Consider the following 16,825-nt stretch of genomic DNA (forward strand, 5'->3'; position numbering starts at 1 on the left):
GGACACAGGTGTTGTTCTCTGTTTAGACTGCTGGCAGACGGAGTACTGCCAACAGAAGCAGAGAGAAGACGGAGAAGACTGTACGAAGAGTGTGCTAATATGTGTGTTTTGCGTGGTCATGGGCAAAGCCCAGGGACGGAGATTTTGTGTTTGTGATGACATGATGCAGATATCCCTGTTCTATAGAAGCGTTCGATTGTTCGAATACAGCGTGTGGTTTATACAGTAGTTGTGGTTGTGTGTGAGATGTGGCAGCGGGCCGGACTCAAATGGGCACACCCTTGCTTCGGAGGACATTCACGCTGGCACTGGCAGCAAAGCCGGCCCACTGGCCGACGGCATTGAGGTAGCCACCGACATCATGAGCTTCTTGAAAACGGCGGTGGAGAAAGTCGCGAGTGGCAGCAAACTCTGGGTCGGGGTCAGTGGTCATGAACAACTCGCTGGAGGCGTAGATGGCAGAGAGAGAAGCGCGTTTGGAGTACCACGACGGGTCAGCCGAGGTGTCGCCAGCGAGGGCCCAGATCTCGTCGACAAGTCGAGCGAGCTCTCGCAGCGAAGCGGGCACGAAGCTGGGCTGTGCCATGATAGCGAGGGCCTGGATAACCGAGTCAGCAGAGAGGATTGAGGGGGGTGAGAAGAAGACGAGAGGACACACTTCTTGCCACCGGCCCAAGACGGCCTTGTTGCCCATCAGGCGTTCCCACGTGATGCGTTCAGCACGAGCAGCAATGTCGGTCGGTGAGAGAGGGCCTGACTGTGGCGAATTGGCAGCGTCCTGATGGAAGACGGCCTGCGAGCGTGAAGCCAGGGCGACACGCTGGCTGACGAGGTGCCAGCGGACGAGGCTGAAGACGCCGTCGGGCAGGATGGCGGTGCTGATATAGGGGTAGCCGGCGTCACGGGCGCCAAGGGCGAGAGTCTGGTCGGAGAAGCCGTGCTCGGGAACATGGCAATAGGCAGCCGACAGAATGGCCTGCTCCTCGGAGCTGAAGCGGTCCTGTGGTGACGGCTCTTCCGGGCGGTCGAGAGAGTGGTAGGCACGGCGCCGGAGACGCGTGGGGGCGTGAGCAGCGGCCGGGACGTGCTGCAAAAGGCCGAAGCTGACAATGGGATGGCGATGTCGGCATTGCTGTTGCGGCTGCTGCTGTTGCGGACTTGCTGGCTGTGCCGGCCGGGCTGCGGCCGAGAAGGAAGTTGTGGTAATTAGACGCCTGGCAGCGGCCAACTGCGGCCGGGGAAGCACGGCAAGGCTTCGAGCAACCGGAGGCATGACGGGCTGGTGAAGCTGGGTTGGGCAATGTGAAAATGATGCTCTGAAGTGTTTGGTGTTTTGGCATTCTAGCGTTTGGCATTTTAGCATTTTAATATTTTGAATTTAATATTTGATTATTTTAATACTTTATCGATAATACCGGGCGGCCAGCCGACAGCTGCCAGCCGACACACGCCATTCCGTCTAATGCCACAGACGACCGTTCTCGCAGAAACCGGCGCAATCTGGCGACACGGCCGAGACGGACTGATCGCAGAGTGGGGGGTGACAGCAGAAGCGGGCTGGCTACGACAGGCTCAGGTCGAGATACGAGCAGCTCTCAGCAACGGAACGAAAAGTCTACCCCCAAGACGCGGCGTAAGTACCTCCTTTGCACATAGTCGCTCTTCACCGGCTGAAATGGCTCTGTCCGGTTGGCCGACTGGCCGACTGGCCGACAGGCAGCTCTCGAGAAAAGAGGGGCAGGCAGTTCGCTGGGGGGACACAAGGCACTGCATCCAGGGTTGCCTGCTATTGATTATGTTACTATGTAAGATCCATAGTGAGATAGAATCCGGCGCATCTTCTGCTCGTAAGATACTAAAAACACCTCTGTGCAAGTCACTGTACGTTTCATGATCGCTGTCTCCTCTCTATCTGCGGCTCTGTCTCGAGAGGCTGCCTTTGGACGGGAACGAGAGATGTCGGAAGAGGCCGCTGACGAACAAGGCGTACCGTGTAACCTGTCAGCGATCGTGCCGAAGAGAGCAAGAGAGAGGGGAAGGAGCCGGAATTAGTCAGAGGTCGCAGAACCAGAGGCGATAGAAGGCTGGTGGTGGATGGCCGGATAGCCACTAACGCATGCACATGGCCGGTGCATATGTGCGGTCCTTTGCACTGCGCACTTGACCGTGTCCGACAATCGACAGCCGGGTTGCGCTGCGCTGCTGCCGGGTTGCAGGCGGTCCGCAAGACGATCCTGGACGTACTCCGTAGTAAATACTCGTAGTAGGGTGCTGTTGTCCTGCCAGACAGGAAGCCGCTCCGAGCAAGCAAGGCTCGCCGGCTGGCTGCTGGCTGGCTGCAGCTGTCACGATCTTTACCATGTATGGCCTTTACAGCCTAGCGGAAACCAGTCGCGGTCGCCGCGGACACACTAATGCTTTCCCGAGGGGCCGTGTCACTCTCTGGCGGGTCCGCTAAAAGACCTCTTTCTTCGCAATCTGTACTCCGTACGGAGTACTCCGTATCTTTTTTTTTCTGCCGCTTGCTGGCTGGTGGCCCCTGCTCCTCCCTCACAGCGATGGCCCACCAGCCCAGAGCACTGATTCGTTTCGATCGTACCTGCCGCTAATAATTGGAAGAAAAAGAAAGAAGAAAAAAAGCAAAAAAAAAAAAAAGCGCGACAAGCAAGGCGTTCGTTCCTGCTGCCTGATGCGCCTTCTGCTGCCCCAGTCCGCGTAAGATACTCCCGCAATACAGCTTCCTCCTTCGTTCTCTTCTCTCTTCGTCCCAACGTTTTCACAGAAGCTACAACTAGACAGCACTCGCAAGGCACACCATACAATACTGCCGCTCCCCGGTGCACAGTGCCCGAGACCCGAACCAACCCCCCTAAAACGGCCTGGCCTGTCTTGTCAACGCCCTTCCTCGCAAAGAGCTCATCCTCTCCACACACACTCTCTTCTCCCTCACGCACACGAAAATACTGCAGACTTCGTCACCTTTCATTCCCGGCACGCGTACGGGGATATGTACGTACCCGTTATTCCATCTCGCGCGCGCTCTCCCCATCTGGCTGCTCTCTGAATGCTCGCGCTCCTCTTCTCACACGCGCCTGCAGACAATAGACCCTTTCCGGCCAAGAACCACGCCGGCCAACGACCCCAACCGTCCAGCGACCTAGACCGCGCTGCCATCCATCATCGTCCATCCTCGTCTATCCTCGTCAATTTACCCCTTCTCGTCTCCCCTCCCCATCCGCCCATCCATCCAACCATCCACACCCCTCCCCTACATCCCCCGTTCACAAGCCGCCTATCCATCACCCCGATTTGCGCCATCCACCCCATCATCACACCCTCCCATCCCACAGCTTCCGCAGCCTGCTGGCCGTCTAACCGCGACGCTGACACTGCTCGTCCTGCCCCCTTCGACTGCTGCCTTGCCCGTATCTTACAAACAGATCCCCCTTCCCTCCTCCTCTCTAATCACCATTCTACTGTCGAACTATCATCTCACCGGCCGCTCCCATCCAACCCGTTAAAACTGCCTTGCCCCTCTTGCCGGATTTGCCTCTGAGCGTTAGTTATTTATCATCATGGGTAAGTCATCTTTCGAGTAATACGTCGTACTGTGCTTTCTGACCCCGTCCTCCCCCGTTCCCCCGATCCTCTCCGTTGCGCCTCCGTTACTTCGACTCAACCGTTTTTGTTACTCGGTTTCTCTACGCCCTCCCAAGACCCCCTCCCAACATCTAGTAGACATTCCCTCTCCCCCCCCCCGGTCCCCGTCTCTTCTTTCGCATTTTGTTGATCCTGTACTTCTACCTCGTCCTTCCTTCATACCAACGCTCTTCGTCTTGGCCGCCTCTTTCCCCTATCCTTTGTTCCAACACAGCCCCAGGTTTCGTCTGCTGCCGACTTGTCACCTAGTCTTTCTTTCTTCTCTTCACTGTCCCTAGTCCTCAGCCGGTTTTCTGCTAGGCATGTTGTCCTTCCTTCTGGCCTTTTCGTCCCCTTTTCCCCCCCTTTTCCCATACGCCTTTCCCATGCATCTTCTGGCAGTTCGTTGCCTCTCATCTCCTCTACCGAAATCTCTTGGCGGCTCGCGACCGGCGATTGTGCTGCTTGGTGCTGCTGCGCGCAGCCTACCATACTGCCGAGTATCTATGCCTGGTTCCGGCCACAATGCTTCAGGCGTCTTCGCTGTCCTTGACCACCAAGAGACTCTCTAGCACTACCAAGCGACTTACCCGGAACGAGTGTGCAGCACATTAAGCATAAGGCGGCGAAAGAGGCACAAACATACCCTCTCAGACTCGCAGTTTACCCAACTTCTCGTCATATAACTGTCATCACTTGTTTTCCCTACTCTTCTTGTTTGCTGCCTTTAGACGCTTAGCTACATCACCCATCCACAACGTTCCCTGTTCTTTTTCCCTTGACCGTGCCTTGATCGTTGTCGTGCTAACATGCATTTTTTAGCCGACTCTGGAGACACCTACCGTCCGGTAAGTAATTAACTGCTTCTTTTCAGCTCGAGAGCACCCCCCTCCTCCCTCCCAGCGTTTACTGGACTACGTCAGGTCAAGTGTTGCTTCGGGAGGGTCTTCTCCGGTGGAGCTTGGACGCATACCCTGGCTTCAATTGCTAGCTCAAGTCTAACAAGACACAGCGTGAACGATCTCGCTCGCCTCGTCGTGGTCGATCTCGCAGCCCTGGTCGTGCTGCTGGCCATCGTCGTTCGTATTCGCCCCGCAGCAACCGCTCTCGCAGCCCGGACTATCGCCGTGGCTCAAGAAGATCTCGCTCTCCCATGTCTGGACAGACCCCTGCCTCCGGAGCGCCGGCCGGATCTGCTTACAGTAGCGGCGCCCCTCATCGTTCGCATGATGACCGACAGGCCGCAAGAGACCAGATGATGTCCAACATTCGAGAGACCTCACAGCAGGACCGTCGGGTCTACGTCGGCAATCTTTCCTACGACGTCAAATGGCACCACCTGAAAGATTTTATGCGGCAGGGTTTGTCTCCACCTCTTTCTTGGCTTGCTGTGCTGTGAGCTGACTTGACTGCTTACTTCAGCTGGAGAGGTCATATTTGCCGATGTGTTGCTGCTCCCTAATGGAATGTCGAAGGTGGGCGACTACGTTTCGTAGTCCTGGATGGCTACGTTTTTCTTTTAACACGGACTCCTTTTGCCCCCCCTTGGCTCATCTTTTTGTTTTGATGGGAATTGTTGGATTGACGGGTTGGAACGCTGTTCCTGGGTTATTGTAGGGATGCGGGTAAGTTTGGTTATCCTCCCCTACCGTTTGTCAACCTAAACACGTTATACTGATCTCACTGCTTTAGTATTGTGGAATATGCGACAAGGGAACAAGCCCAGAATGCGGTCACAACACTCAGCAACCAGAACCTGATGGGTCGCCTTGTTTATGTCCGAGAGGTATACCCCCCTTTGCAGTTTATCGATGCTGATGGGCTCAGCTGTGCTTATCCGTTAACCCCTCCCTTCTCGTTTGCTAATCGCTGTCCACCGCAGGACCGTGAGGCGGAGCCACGGTTCAATCAGGCATCCGGCCCCCGCGGCGGTTACAGTGGTGCAATGGGTGGTGCCCCAGCCTACGGCGGCCCTATTGGCGGCCCTGGTTTTAATCCTGGCATGGGCGGAAGCAGACAGATTTATGTCGCAAATGTTTGTTTCCACTCCAGCTTCTGATCCGACTCCTTGTCATGTATGCTTACATGTAGTTTCTAGCTTCCATTCACCATTGGATGGCAAGACCTGAAAGATCTGTTCCGACAAGCAGGTATGTTGCCATTTGTTCCTGATTATTACCTTCTCGTACCGGGCATCCTGGTGTGGTCATGCTTTTCTTATTGACATGTATAGCCCGCACGGCTGGTGTTGCTCGCGCCGACATCAACATTGGACCCGATGGCCGATCCAGGGGCTCCGGAATAGTTGTGTTCGAAAGCCCAGACGATGCACGGAATGCAATCCAGCAGTTCAACGGCTACGACTGGCAGGGCCGCGTCTTGGAAGTTCGTGAGGATCGTTTCGCTGGTGCCGGCGGCTTCGGTGGTCGCGGTGGCTTTGGTGGCCGTGGCGGCTTTGGAGGAGGCTTTGGAGGCCGGGGCGGCTTCAGCGGCCGTGGCGGGTTCGGAGGATTCGGCGGCCGTGGCGGCTATAGTGGCGCCGGCGGTTTCGACGCCGGTCCCGGTGCCAATGCCGGTCCCGGTGCTGGCCCTGGCCCTTTCCCAGCCCCGAATCCCTTCACCGACCATGCCACTTCTGGCAACGAACCAAGTGAAATTATCTTTGTGCGCAATGTAAGCATTCATCATCGTTCATAAGAAGCCGTTTGTGGTTTCTATGGGCTACCCAGTATACGTTTCCACCATCACTGACGCTTGCGGTCACAGCTTCCCTGGTCGACCAGCAACGAGGATCTCGTGGAGCTCTTTGGCACTATCGGAAAGGTCGAACAGGCCGAGATTCAGTATGAGCCAAGTGGTCGCTCTCGCGGCTCGGGAGTCGTTCGGTTCGATAACCCCGAGACGGCTGACACTGCCATCTCAAAGTTCCAAGGTTACCAATATGGCGGGCGGCCGCTTGGCCTCAGCTTTGTCAAGTACTTGACTCCCGGAGTTGGCGGCAGCAGCATGGAATCCGACCATCATAACGGGTTGACACAGGACCAGATCATGTAGGATCTACCAAGGATACCATTTCTTCGTGTCGCCATCCGGCCTTTCTCTTGACTCACCAAAGTCCTCTTTGGACTCGGCATCGGCAATTGTATGGCTGTCTATACACAAGTTCCCCTTCAAGGGTAGAAGCCGGACAGGTCGTATTGCAATTGTCGAAATTATGTTCTAGTTGCTTTACCCTCGTCGTTTTCCTTTTTCGTTTATTTCTCGTTTTCGGTTGTGCTCTTCTATCCTCGTCATTTTTCGCAACATTTTCATATATCGTGCCGTTCGTTCCAATGCACGCAGAGCGGCACAAAACGAATAGAAAGATGAGGCGGGGAAGGCGAGGAGGATACTCTAGGTTGTTTTCAGAGTCTCTTGGTACTCGGCGCTGATGCCATGTGCAATTGTAGCTCGCAGTCTGAGACCAGAGACTCAGCAACGTAATTCCAGCTTGCTGATGGCGACAGCCGCCATCAGCTAGATCGAGTCATTGATGGAGGAAAGGCCACAAAAAGTTACTGTTTTCTTCAATTCTCCTATAATTCTTGCTATCTGGCAGCCTACGCTTTCCATGCTTGTCTCCATTCTTCTGATTTAGATCTGCTTGCATAGGATGGTAACCACATGGCTTCCGTCGTTTATTTAGAACTTCGTCAAGAATAGGATCTGGTTCTATGAGCAGGGGTGGTATAAGGTCTAAGGGCGGCATCTTCTTGGGAGTAGCTCGACGGGTTGTTAAGGTGCTTAGTGTTAGGAATGGTTTTATTGGGCAGTGGCTAACCCTAGGTTGGACGAATGAAGTAATTTGTTCTCGAGCGACAAGGAAAAGAAGTGTCTCCTCGCCAATGGTCTATCGGCAGAAGTAGCTCTGGGGATCCGCGTGATATGCTTGCTGTTCCAACGCCGATCAGCTTGACCAATTGGCTGCTCAGGCGCAGATTGCTTGACTTATTGCTGCGATTGATGCAGTGCAAACGGGCATAATCTTCCTAGCAACGGATTTCGCAAGCCTCTTCCCACCAACGTACTGGAAGCTGGCCATGCTAGCCTAGTTATCGGAATAATTCTCAGCCATGGGTAAGCTAAGGATCTAATGGGATGCTATCAGAGCAAGAGCTTGGTAAATGTGCCAGTGGTCTTGATGCAGCATAGCTATATATATGTCTAGCCTTTTGATAGCATGACATGTCTATCATCATCTGCCTCTAAGAAATATCACCAAGCTCATCTAACAGGAAACTTTCTGGATATCAATCTGCCTGCTGTGATGATACCTTTTATTTCATGACAACCACATAAATTAGGACGTCATACATAGTTTTCGCGTTCAACTGTGGTGCAATACTGAAAGCCTGCTATGGAAAAGGAGAGGTTTGGCTGTGGTGATAATTCATTCACAACATCCACAAAGCCGTTGGCGTTAACGGGCAGATGAGCTCACGATGTAGTGGTGGCTGCTGTGGCTGCCTTCTTCTTCTTAGCCTTGGCCTTCTTCTTACTTTTGTCACGGGGCTTCAGCAGCGTCATTCCTGCCTTGCACGTCTCGGCATATCTAGCATAGAATGCCTCCAAATCATCTGGATCCGCGGTTGTTGACAGCCGTATCTTATATTTTCGGAGCTTCTTGGACTTCCCGTTACTCGCTCGAATAATCAGCGGCTGGGGCGCATCTGCCGGTTTCCCAGAGATATGCAAGCTCGCACCGCCTTCTCCCCGAGCCACTAGAGAGAGATAGAGATGTTAGGAAATACAATTGGATTTTTTATCAAACAAAAAGCATGTGTGCTCACAACGCCTCTGGCTGAGGTAAATTGCGCCATGTTCTTTGCCCTTCTGGGCATCAAACAGTTCGCCGAGGCGCGAGAAAAACTGCAGTTCAGTTAGCGACGGATAATTGAACATACCCAGGCAGCGCAGGAAGCCAGGATACCACTCACCTCGTCGTTACTGAGAACGCCCATTTCAACTAGAAGTAGTTGGGTAGGCTGAGGGTCGCGTGGACTTCCTCTGCGTAGATTCCTTGGTTTAGATGTATCTTATTTCGTACGCTTTTCGTCTCTGCCCCACAAAATGAATTCGCCAGAGAATTCCACGTGGATGATTAGTCACACTTATCGCACGTCACAATCAGCTATTAGTCTGCATTTTGAAGGGTAGCAGTCTTTTTTTTGTTGCTACAAATTATCTTATGCGGCCACTTAGTAAAGAGTAATCTTTCTCCAGACGAGTGCGCTACCATGGCTGCTAGGGCATCTCAGAGGAGTAAAGGGCCGCTGTTGTCTGACGGGCTCTTGCGTCAGCTCGGGTTAAACAGTATTGAGTTTCAACGAAAGGGCAGCAGGAACAGAACCGGGTCGCAAGGAGGTTCGAAGTCGGAGGAAAGAAAATGGCAACAGCAAAGACAAAAAGCGGCACCTGGCACAAAACCACAAAAGCAACTGTCAGCACGAATCGGCTCTGGGAGGACGGTAAATACCACAACTAAGACACAAGCACCTGCAAGAACGTCCAAGGAAGAAAGTGAATCAGATGGGAGCAATGAATTTGACGGTTTCGGTACGGATGGGGAGGGGTCTGAAGAGAACGATGATACCGATGACACTACCACGGCTGCAGAACCAAGTGTTTCGGGGCGAGTCCGCGAGAAACTCCAGAAAGACGAAGCCGAGATCGCAGAGTTGGAGCGCAAGTTGGGTATCAAAGGCCGCAAAAACCTGCCACAGTCATTCAAAGAGGACGGTCTTGGCGACCTTATGAAATCTTTAGACAGTGAAGACGAAGAAAAGGACGAGATGTCGGACAAGCGAAAACGAAAAGCCGAGGCAGATGAGTGGCTTCTATCGAAGCGCAGAAAGGCCTTGCTTGCTGCCGACAAAGGTGGCAGTGAAGAGGGAGAGGATACCGACGGACGCCAGACTTCAGATGAGGGGGGTTCCCTATACGATCTTGGAGATAGTACAGATGAGGAAGGAGACGAACAAGAAAAGCACTCCGACCGACAGTCTAAGCCCGAAAGCCCCAAGCGAACTCGCGAGAATCCATACGTGGCACCGGTGGTGGCAGCATCATCTGGCAAATATGTTCCGCCAGCTCTGAGGCAGCAGCAGAAAGCACTGGGTGATGATTCAGAAACCCTCTCACGAGTGCGGCGACAGGCCCATCACTTGGTCGCTCGTCTCTCGGATGCCAACATGCTGACCATACTGGGGGATATCGAAAAACTCTACCTGGACTACCCAAGACAATTTGTCACGGATGCAGTAATTGAAAAACTATTGGAGCAGGTTGCCATAGAGGGGGCTTTGTCCAACAGTGTCATAATTCTCATTGCTGGAGTTGCGACGGCCATCTATCAGGTCAAGGGCGTTGATTTTGGAGCTCATTTTATCCAGCAAAGCGCTACACTCTTCCGCCAAAACTACATGGCTTCTGGACAAGATGCTGCTACTGGTGAAACTCGAGCACAACACCATTCCTGGGCGCCGACATCGAAGGTGCTATTGAATCTTCTCGGGCTTATTGCAGAGCTGTACAACTTTCGTATGATTGGTCCTAATTTGATATACGACTACGTCCGCATGCTGTTGGACAACTTTACAGAAACGAACACGGAGCTGCTGCTACGCATATTCGAAACCAGCGGGCACCGGCTCCGCCAAGATGACCCTCAAGCCCTCAAGCAAATCGTGGCACTCATACGACCTGCGGTTGTACTTGCCGGCGGCGAGAAAAACCTCTCTGTCAGGGCACAACACATGATTCAAAAGATTCACGAGGTGAAGAAGAGCGACAAAAAGAAGTCACGCGATGCTGACAGCAGCGGCTTTGCCTATGCGGAGCGAATAAGAAAATTGCTGGGCAACCTTGCTAGCTCACGAAAACTGGAGGCCACTGGATCCCTGCGCGTTGGTCTGAGCGATATCGAACAAGCTGACAAGCGAGGGAAATGGTGGCTAGTCGGAGCAAGCTGGGCAGGTCACGAAGCACTACCGGCCGGTACTGGCGGCGAGTTTGGCGGGGATGGCCAGGGAGATTCGAAGAAGCAAAGCGTCGGCGATGGTCAACAAGACACAGCAGTCGGAGTTGCGCAAAGGAAGGCTGCTCGAGGCGACGACAATGATGATGTGGTCGGCTCATGGGGGGACGCCATTCCGGACGTCGAGGAGCTGGAGCAGCTCGCCCGCGAACAGGGAATGAACACCAATGCTCGCCGGTCCATATTTGTGACACTGCTTTCCGCGGCGGACAGCAAAGATGCCCATGCTCGACTACTGAGGCTGAGCCTGAACAAATACGACAAGAGAGAGATTGCCAATGTGCTTATCAGATGCGTGGGCTCTGAGCAGCACTACAACCGCTATTATGCACTTGTTGCACGACAGGTGTGCAGCACCGATCACAGGATGGCTTGGGTGCTTCAGGTCAGCCTGTGGAAGCTTTTTCGGCGACTGGGCGAACCGATGTTTGGCGAACTGGCAGATGAAGAAGACGCGGACGAAGAAGACGAAGCGACGGACCTTCGCCGCATTGTGAACACAGCCAAGATGTACGGCTATCTGATTGCGACCGGGTGTCTAGGATTGGACATCTTGAAGTGTCTCCAACTGATGCGCCTTCAAGCAAAGACACGCATGCTTGTCGAGGTTCTGCTGATAACCCTGTTTGAGGAAGTACGCAATGCGGCCAAAGCAAGTGGCGGCGGCAGTGGTGGAAGCAACACAATCCGGAAGCGATTTGAAGTCATCAGACAGAATGAAGATTTGCGGCGTGGACTGGCGTATTTTTTCAAACACGTCGTGCGCAAGTCCAAGCTCGTGCCGGCGGGACAGGCTTCCAGCATTGCCAAGGCATGTGATAGAGCACAAAAAGCTTTAGACGGCGATATAAGTCGTGCTGACTAGTCAAGCTGGCCCGTCTGACGCCGTTTCACGATCCAGGTGACGATAAAGTGGAATCTTCGGGGTTTGGTAGTGGCAATATCGCCCTTGTTTGGGCGCCTGGCATACCAGGCACCAAAATATACCGCGAGCATGAAATGTAATTTGGAACAAAATAAAAATAAAAATAAAAATAAAAAGCCAGCTGTTGCTTAGGCCGACGGAAAAAAGAGCAGCTCCATTTGTTACCCGTTACCCGAGAGCTCCCGGAACAGCCTCTTCTCGGAATTGAGTCCATTCGAAAATATCGCTGCTTTTACTCCCAAACACGAAGGCAATTCGTGGCAATCGCACTCGCCACACTCGCAACTGCTTCGAATCTCGACTTATTCTCCGTTCTTTCCCCGCCCCCATCGTGGGTTTCGCATCCATATCTCAAGCACAAATCCGAATATGCTGTCTAGTCGTTTAATACCGCGGACTGCTGTTCGTTCAGCTTTCCGGAAACAGCCCTCTAGCTTCCCAACCATCGTCCCAACATCCTCGGCGATTTTCCGGTGGAGGCGCGGTTTCGCATCTGAGTCGTCCGAAGAGAAAGACCTCGTCATCATTGGCGGCGGTGTGGCTGGCTATGTTGCTGCTATCAAGGCTGGACAGGAAGGTCTGAAGGTAGCCTGCATCGAGAAGCGGGGAGCTCTGGGCGGCACCTGCTTGAACGTTGGGTGCATTCCATCGAAGTCGCTACTCAACAACTCGCATCTCTACCACCAGGTTCTGCACGACACGGCGGGTCGTGGTATCGAGGTCGGCGATGTTAAGCTGAACCTGGGCCAGCTGATGAAGGCGAAGGACCAGTCGGTCTCGAGCCTGACCAAGGGCATCGAGTTTCTGTTCAAGAAGAACGGCGTAGAGTACGTCAAGGGCACGGGCTCTTTCGTTGACGAGCACACGATCAAGGTGGACCTTAACGAGGGAGGCGAGTCGACGCTTGTTGCCAAGAACATTTTGATTGCGACGGGCAGCGAGGCGACGCCGTTTCCGGGTCTGGAGATCGACGAGAAGCGTGTGATCACCAGCACGGGGGCCCTGTCGTTGGAGAAGGTGCCCGAGTCCCTTGTGGTGATTGGCGGCGGCATCATTGGTCTTGAGATGGGCTCTGTCTGGTCCAGACTGGGCGCCAAGGTCACGGTGGTTGAGTTTCTCGACCAGATTGGCGGTCCTGGCATGGACGCGGAGACCTCGAAGCTGGCGCAGAAGCTGCTGAAGAAGCAGGGTATCGACTTCAAGTTGAGCACCAAGGTGCTCAGCGGCGACACGAGCGGCGACAACATCAAGCTTGAGATCGACTCTGCAAAGGGGGGCAAGCCAGAAACTGTAAGTATAAGAGACAGGTCTGTATGACGTGCCGATGCTGATACGACGATTCTGTGCAGATTGAGGGCGAGGTGGTGCTCGTTGCCATCGGCCGCCGGCCTTACACGACGGGTCTTGGACTGGAGAAGATCGGACTTGATCTCGACCAGCGTGGCCGCGTGGTGATCGATTCGGAGTTCCGGACGAAGCTGCCACATATTCGCTGCGTCGGTGACGTGACCTTTGGACCGATGCTGGCGCACAAGGCCGAGGAGGAGGCTGTAGCCGTTGTGGAGTTCCTCAAGAAGGGCTACGGCCACGTCAACTACGGCTGCATCCCGTCGGTGATGTACACACACCCAGAGGTCGCCTGGGTCGGACAGACGGAGCAGGAGCTGAAGGCCCAGGGCATCAACTACAAGGTGGGCAAGTTCCCGTTCAGCGCCAACTCGCGCGCCAAGACCAACCTGGACACGGACGGCCAGGTGAAGATTCTTGCAGACGCGGAGACGGACCGGCTGCTGGGCGTGCACATCATCGGCCCAAGCGCGGGCGAGATGATTGCCGAGGGCACGCTGGCTCTGGAGTACGGCGCATCGAGCGAGGACATTGCACGCACGTGCCACGCCCACCCTACGCTGTCAGAGGCGTTCAAGGAGGCGGCCATGGCGACGTACTCCAAGGCTATCCACTTCTAAGGCAGGGACAAGGGTCCCCGGCGGCGACTGACTTGTGATTCTGTAGGAGCCGGGTGCGTTTGTTGTGCTTGATGTATCTTATATTACTCTGGTGGTTTGCGCATTTGATATAGATTCCGGATGTTCCAGAGCTGGCCGTCCGGGGTTCCAACCAAGGCTGGCAAATTCCAGGAAGATGAGAAAGCTGTGCTCTGTACGGCAGGGCAGGTTGTTTTCTGTACAACAACACATGTGGTAATTGGACAATGGAGAAACGGACTCAAGACATGACGATAGCGCTGGCCGGGAAAACGGTCGGACATAAGATACGATCGGAGCTTCAGTAATGTGCGCGTGAAAGGCAAGAACAGCCGACACGGTCTGCTTCTGTTCTGCCCTCTACAGGTGGCCATTCTGGGCGGTATGCACGGTATCGGCTTTTGGAGCTTGGGGACTGTTGTCTCCGCGTCCTTCCAGCCGAGGAGTTTGCGAGGAAGGCACGCACGAGGCACTTGCGTGCATCTTGCCCGAGCGCTTCCCCATACTTTCGCAACCTCCCCGGCGGAGCTAGCAGGCACAACCACTAAAAGACCTTTTTGCCAGTCATTCGGTCCCTGGAGTCCTGCTCGTTACGGGCGTCGTATTCGGCCCACCGCCTTGGTCCCTCGTTCTTTTTTCCTCTTCCCCTGTAAAATTTCCTGCCCTAGCTCTTCTGGACATGCCGACAGCGCAGCATCGCAAAAATTCTAGCCACCAAGTCCGACGACAAACAGCTCACGCCGTCCCGGACCATCGTTCTCGTCTCCGTCTCTCTGTCATCTTCACCCTGCTTACCTCTCTAGCTCGGCCTCGACGCTTGCCGTTCTCATTGGCATTCCCCGACCTTCCGGCCGCGTCGTCTGTTCTCTTTCCCTTTCCAAACCCCTCTTACAACGCTTTTCCTTGACCGAGCAGCCTGTTCTTCGGCCCTCTCGCCCCTCCCTCTCTGTCGCGATTCAGCTAGTCCTGCGCGTGCCTGCTCCTTCCACACGTCCCAGCAGGCTTGCAAGTCCCGACGCCATCCTACACGTCTTACGCACCCACGTCCAAGCATTCCGGCGCCCATATCTCGCCCGTATACAGCTCCGACGGGCAACATCACCGCGAGCAGCGGCACAGCTACCAAGGACCACCGAGGACCGAAAGGGGGGCGGCAGCCGTCTCGTCCCCTCGCTCATCCCTCTGTCTCCTTCTTTCCAGTCGCCACCCTGGCTCTCCACGACAAGACCCTGGGCGGCGCATCTGCTGCTGTGGCCAGGATGGCCCAGCCAAATGCCGAGCCTCTCGAGGAGTACGAGTATGCTGCAGACCGGCCGCCCTCCATGTGAGCTGCCGCTGACCTTTCTTTGATAGCTATGAGTCATTACCGCCGAACTTCTCCCTCGTGCAGAACATGGCTGCCGGCGCTTTTGCCGGCATTGCCGTACGTCTTACTCGCAGCTCGCAAAGCCCACTGGTCATGGCCAATGCTGACTGACGTCGCTAGGAACACACCGTCATGTACCCAATTGATGCCATCAAGGTATGTTGCGTCTGCATGCTATCTCGGACGACATAGTCTAATATGTCGTCTCCTTCACAGACACGGATGCAAATCATCAGCCCCAGTGGTGTGAATGCCTACTCGAGCCTAATACAAGGCACATATCGCATGGCTGCTAGCGAGGGTGTCGCCAGCCTGTGGCGAGGAATGTCTAGTGTCGTCGTCGGTGCAGGTTCGTTGCCGCACAGTCTCCCTCCCAGCTCGAAGTGTTCAGACCGAAATGTGCCGACAGAACAGGCCGGCTGACTTGGCGTAGGCCCTGCCCACGCTGTATACTTTGCCACGTACGAGGCTGTCAAACACCTGATGGGCGGCAACAGAGTCGGAGAGCACCATCCGCTGGCAGCAGGTCAGTTCCTCCGCTCTCCACGTTCTGGCGGCATGTGAGGCGTCTTGCTGACAGGGATGTCTCGACAACAGCAACAAGCGGAGCTTGTGCCACCATCGCCAGCGATGCCCTCATGAATCCCTTTGACGGTAGGACTTCGCCCCTCTCGCAGACCGTTGCACGCCCGTTTCCGTGCTAACAATGCGCGACAGTCATCAAGCAGCGCATGCAGATGGAAGGGTCCGGTAAGATGTATCGGTCGATGCTGGATTGCGCCAAATACGTCTATCGCAGCGAAGGTGCTGCCGCCTTCTACGTGTCCTATCCGACAACACTGTCTATGACAGTTCCGTTCACGGCCTTGCAGTTCCTGGCCTACGAGTCCATATCGACGGTGATGAACCCGTCGAAGAGATACGACCCGGTCACACACTGTCTCGCCGGTGCTATCGCTGGTGGCCTCGCGGCTGGTCTTACCACTCCTATGGATGTTATCAAGACCATGCTGCAAACACGCGGCACGGCCGGAGATGTCGAGCTGAGGTCTGTCAACAGCTTCATGTCTGGCTGCCGTCTTCTACTAGCACGAGAGGGCTTTCGCGGCTTTTTCAAGGGCTTCCGGCCACGGATTGTGACCACAATGCCTAGCACAGCAATCTGCTGGTCAGCATACGAGGCGTCAAAGTGAGTGCTAGACGGCCTGCCTGTAGGGACCAAGTTCACAACTGACACCGTGCTCCTTCTAGGGCGTATTTCATCCACCGAAACGATCACGCACGATAGTAGTAGAAGGCACCGCTATGCATCCACATCCCTGATGCGAAAGCGAGCTGCTTCGACTTTAGGTCCGCATGCCACCGACCCAGGCAGGCGTTGGGCGCATCGGATGCTCTGTCCGATCAAAGTCTTCGAGAACCTGTACATATATAGACGTCAGGGTCAAGGGCATGGGTGGCCCTTTTCAAAGCTCTGGCACCAGCTAGGGGGTGGCGGCACACAACTGCGGGTGGCAGACGGACTGATAATGAGTGAACCGTGGCGCCATTTAGTGTATGAATTGGACTGGATAGACCGGTTGGCTGCACATCTGTATGTTCATGTGTGTGGTGTGGTCGGCTTTTGTTTACAATTCACAACGGCTCCGGTATGCTCGTGGGATTTTCAACCGACAACGACATCGGGAGAGGAAGATTCGGGCTTGGGAGGTGGGCAGTAGGAAAAGTATAGTTTTGTATTGGTTTGCTGATTTATCCGGATTTCTCACCCATCCATCTCCTCGCTCTCTTGCCTGGTTGGCGCAGCCCTAATTTTCAAGGCATCAAATACCATC

At 54.6% G+C, this 16,825-nt stretch overlaps 6 protein-coding genes across 6 annotated transcripts; 4 read left to right on the plus strand and 2 right to left on the minus strand.

The window, feature by feature from the left end:
• Positions 1–265: 265 nt before the first annotated feature.
• Positions 266–1,273, minus strand: CMQ_2008 (ubiquinone biosynthesis protein mitochondrial precursor; the record flags this gene model as incomplete). Its single annotated transcript, XM_014314934.1, has 1 exon — positions 266–1,273. The coding sequence occupies one exon, from the start codon at positions 1,271–1,273 to the stop codon at positions 266–268; it is 1,008 nt and encodes a 335-aa protein (XP_014170409.1).
• A 3,175-nt stretch (positions 1,274–4,448) lies between these two features.
• On the plus strand, positions 4,449–6,693 carry CMQ_1910 (rnp domain containing protein; the record flags this gene model as incomplete). The annotated part of the gene is made up of 10 exons (XM_014314836.1): positions 4,449–4,487; positions 4,543–4,562; positions 4,652–4,718; positions 4,805–5,000; positions 5,062–5,114; positions 5,522–5,674; positions 5,738–5,789; positions 5,873–6,028; positions 6,245–6,312; positions 6,406–6,693. 10 exons carry the CDS (start codon positions 4,449–4,451, stop codon positions 6,691–6,693), a joined length of 1,092 nt encoding a protein of 363 aa, XP_014170311.1.
• Positions 6,694–8,115: 1,422 nt separating this feature from the next.
• CMQ_1885 (signal recognition particle) lies at positions 8,116–8,639 on the minus strand (the record flags this gene model as incomplete). The annotated part of the gene is made up of 3 exons (XM_014314811.1): positions 8,116–8,399; positions 8,469–8,547; positions 8,616–8,639. 3 exons carry the CDS (start codon positions 8,637–8,639, stop codon positions 8,116–8,118), a joined length of 387 nt encoding a protein of 128 aa, XP_014170286.1.
• A 276-nt stretch (positions 8,640–8,915) lies between these two features.
• CMQ_2026 (nuclear protein) lies at positions 8,916–11,579 on the plus strand (the record flags this gene model as incomplete). The annotated part of the gene is made up of 1 exon (XM_014314952.1): positions 8,916–11,579. One exon carries the CDS (start codon positions 8,916–8,918, stop codon positions 11,577–11,579), a length of 2,664 nt encoding a protein of 887 aa, XP_014170427.1.
• Positions 11,580–12,008: 429 nt separating this feature from the next.
• On the plus strand, positions 12,009–13,606 carry CMQ_2037 (dihydrolipoamide dehydrogenase; the record flags this gene model as incomplete). Its single annotated transcript, XM_014314963.1, has 2 exons — positions 12,009–12,929; positions 12,989–13,606. The coding sequence occupies 2 exons, from the start codon at positions 12,009–12,011 to the stop codon at positions 13,604–13,606; spliced, it is 1,539 nt and encodes a 512-aa protein (XP_014170438.1).
• Positions 13,607–13,726: 120 nt separating this feature from the next.
• On the plus strand, positions 13,727–16,278 carry CMQ_1849 (mitochondrial carrier protein; the record flags this gene model as incomplete). The annotated part of the gene is made up of 9 exons (XM_014314775.1): positions 13,727–13,799; positions 14,708–14,948; positions 14,978–15,047; positions 15,111–15,146; positions 15,207–15,339; positions 15,424–15,516; positions 15,588–15,644; positions 15,708–16,179; positions 16,242–16,278. The coding sequence occupies 9 exons, from the start codon at positions 13,727–13,729 to the stop codon at positions 16,276–16,278; spliced, it is 1,212 nt and encodes a 403-aa protein (XP_014170250.1).
• Between the last annotated feature and the right edge of the window lie 547 nt (positions 16,279–16,825).

Source organism: Grosmannia clavigera, assembly GCF_000143105.1.
Source record: "Grosmannia clavigera kw1407 unplaced genomic scaffold GCSC_168, whole genome shotgun sequence".
In the NCBI taxonomy this organism is placed as follows: Eukaryota; Fungi; Ascomycota; class Sordariomycetes; order Ophiostomatales; family Ophiostomataceae; genus Leptographium; species Leptographium clavigerum.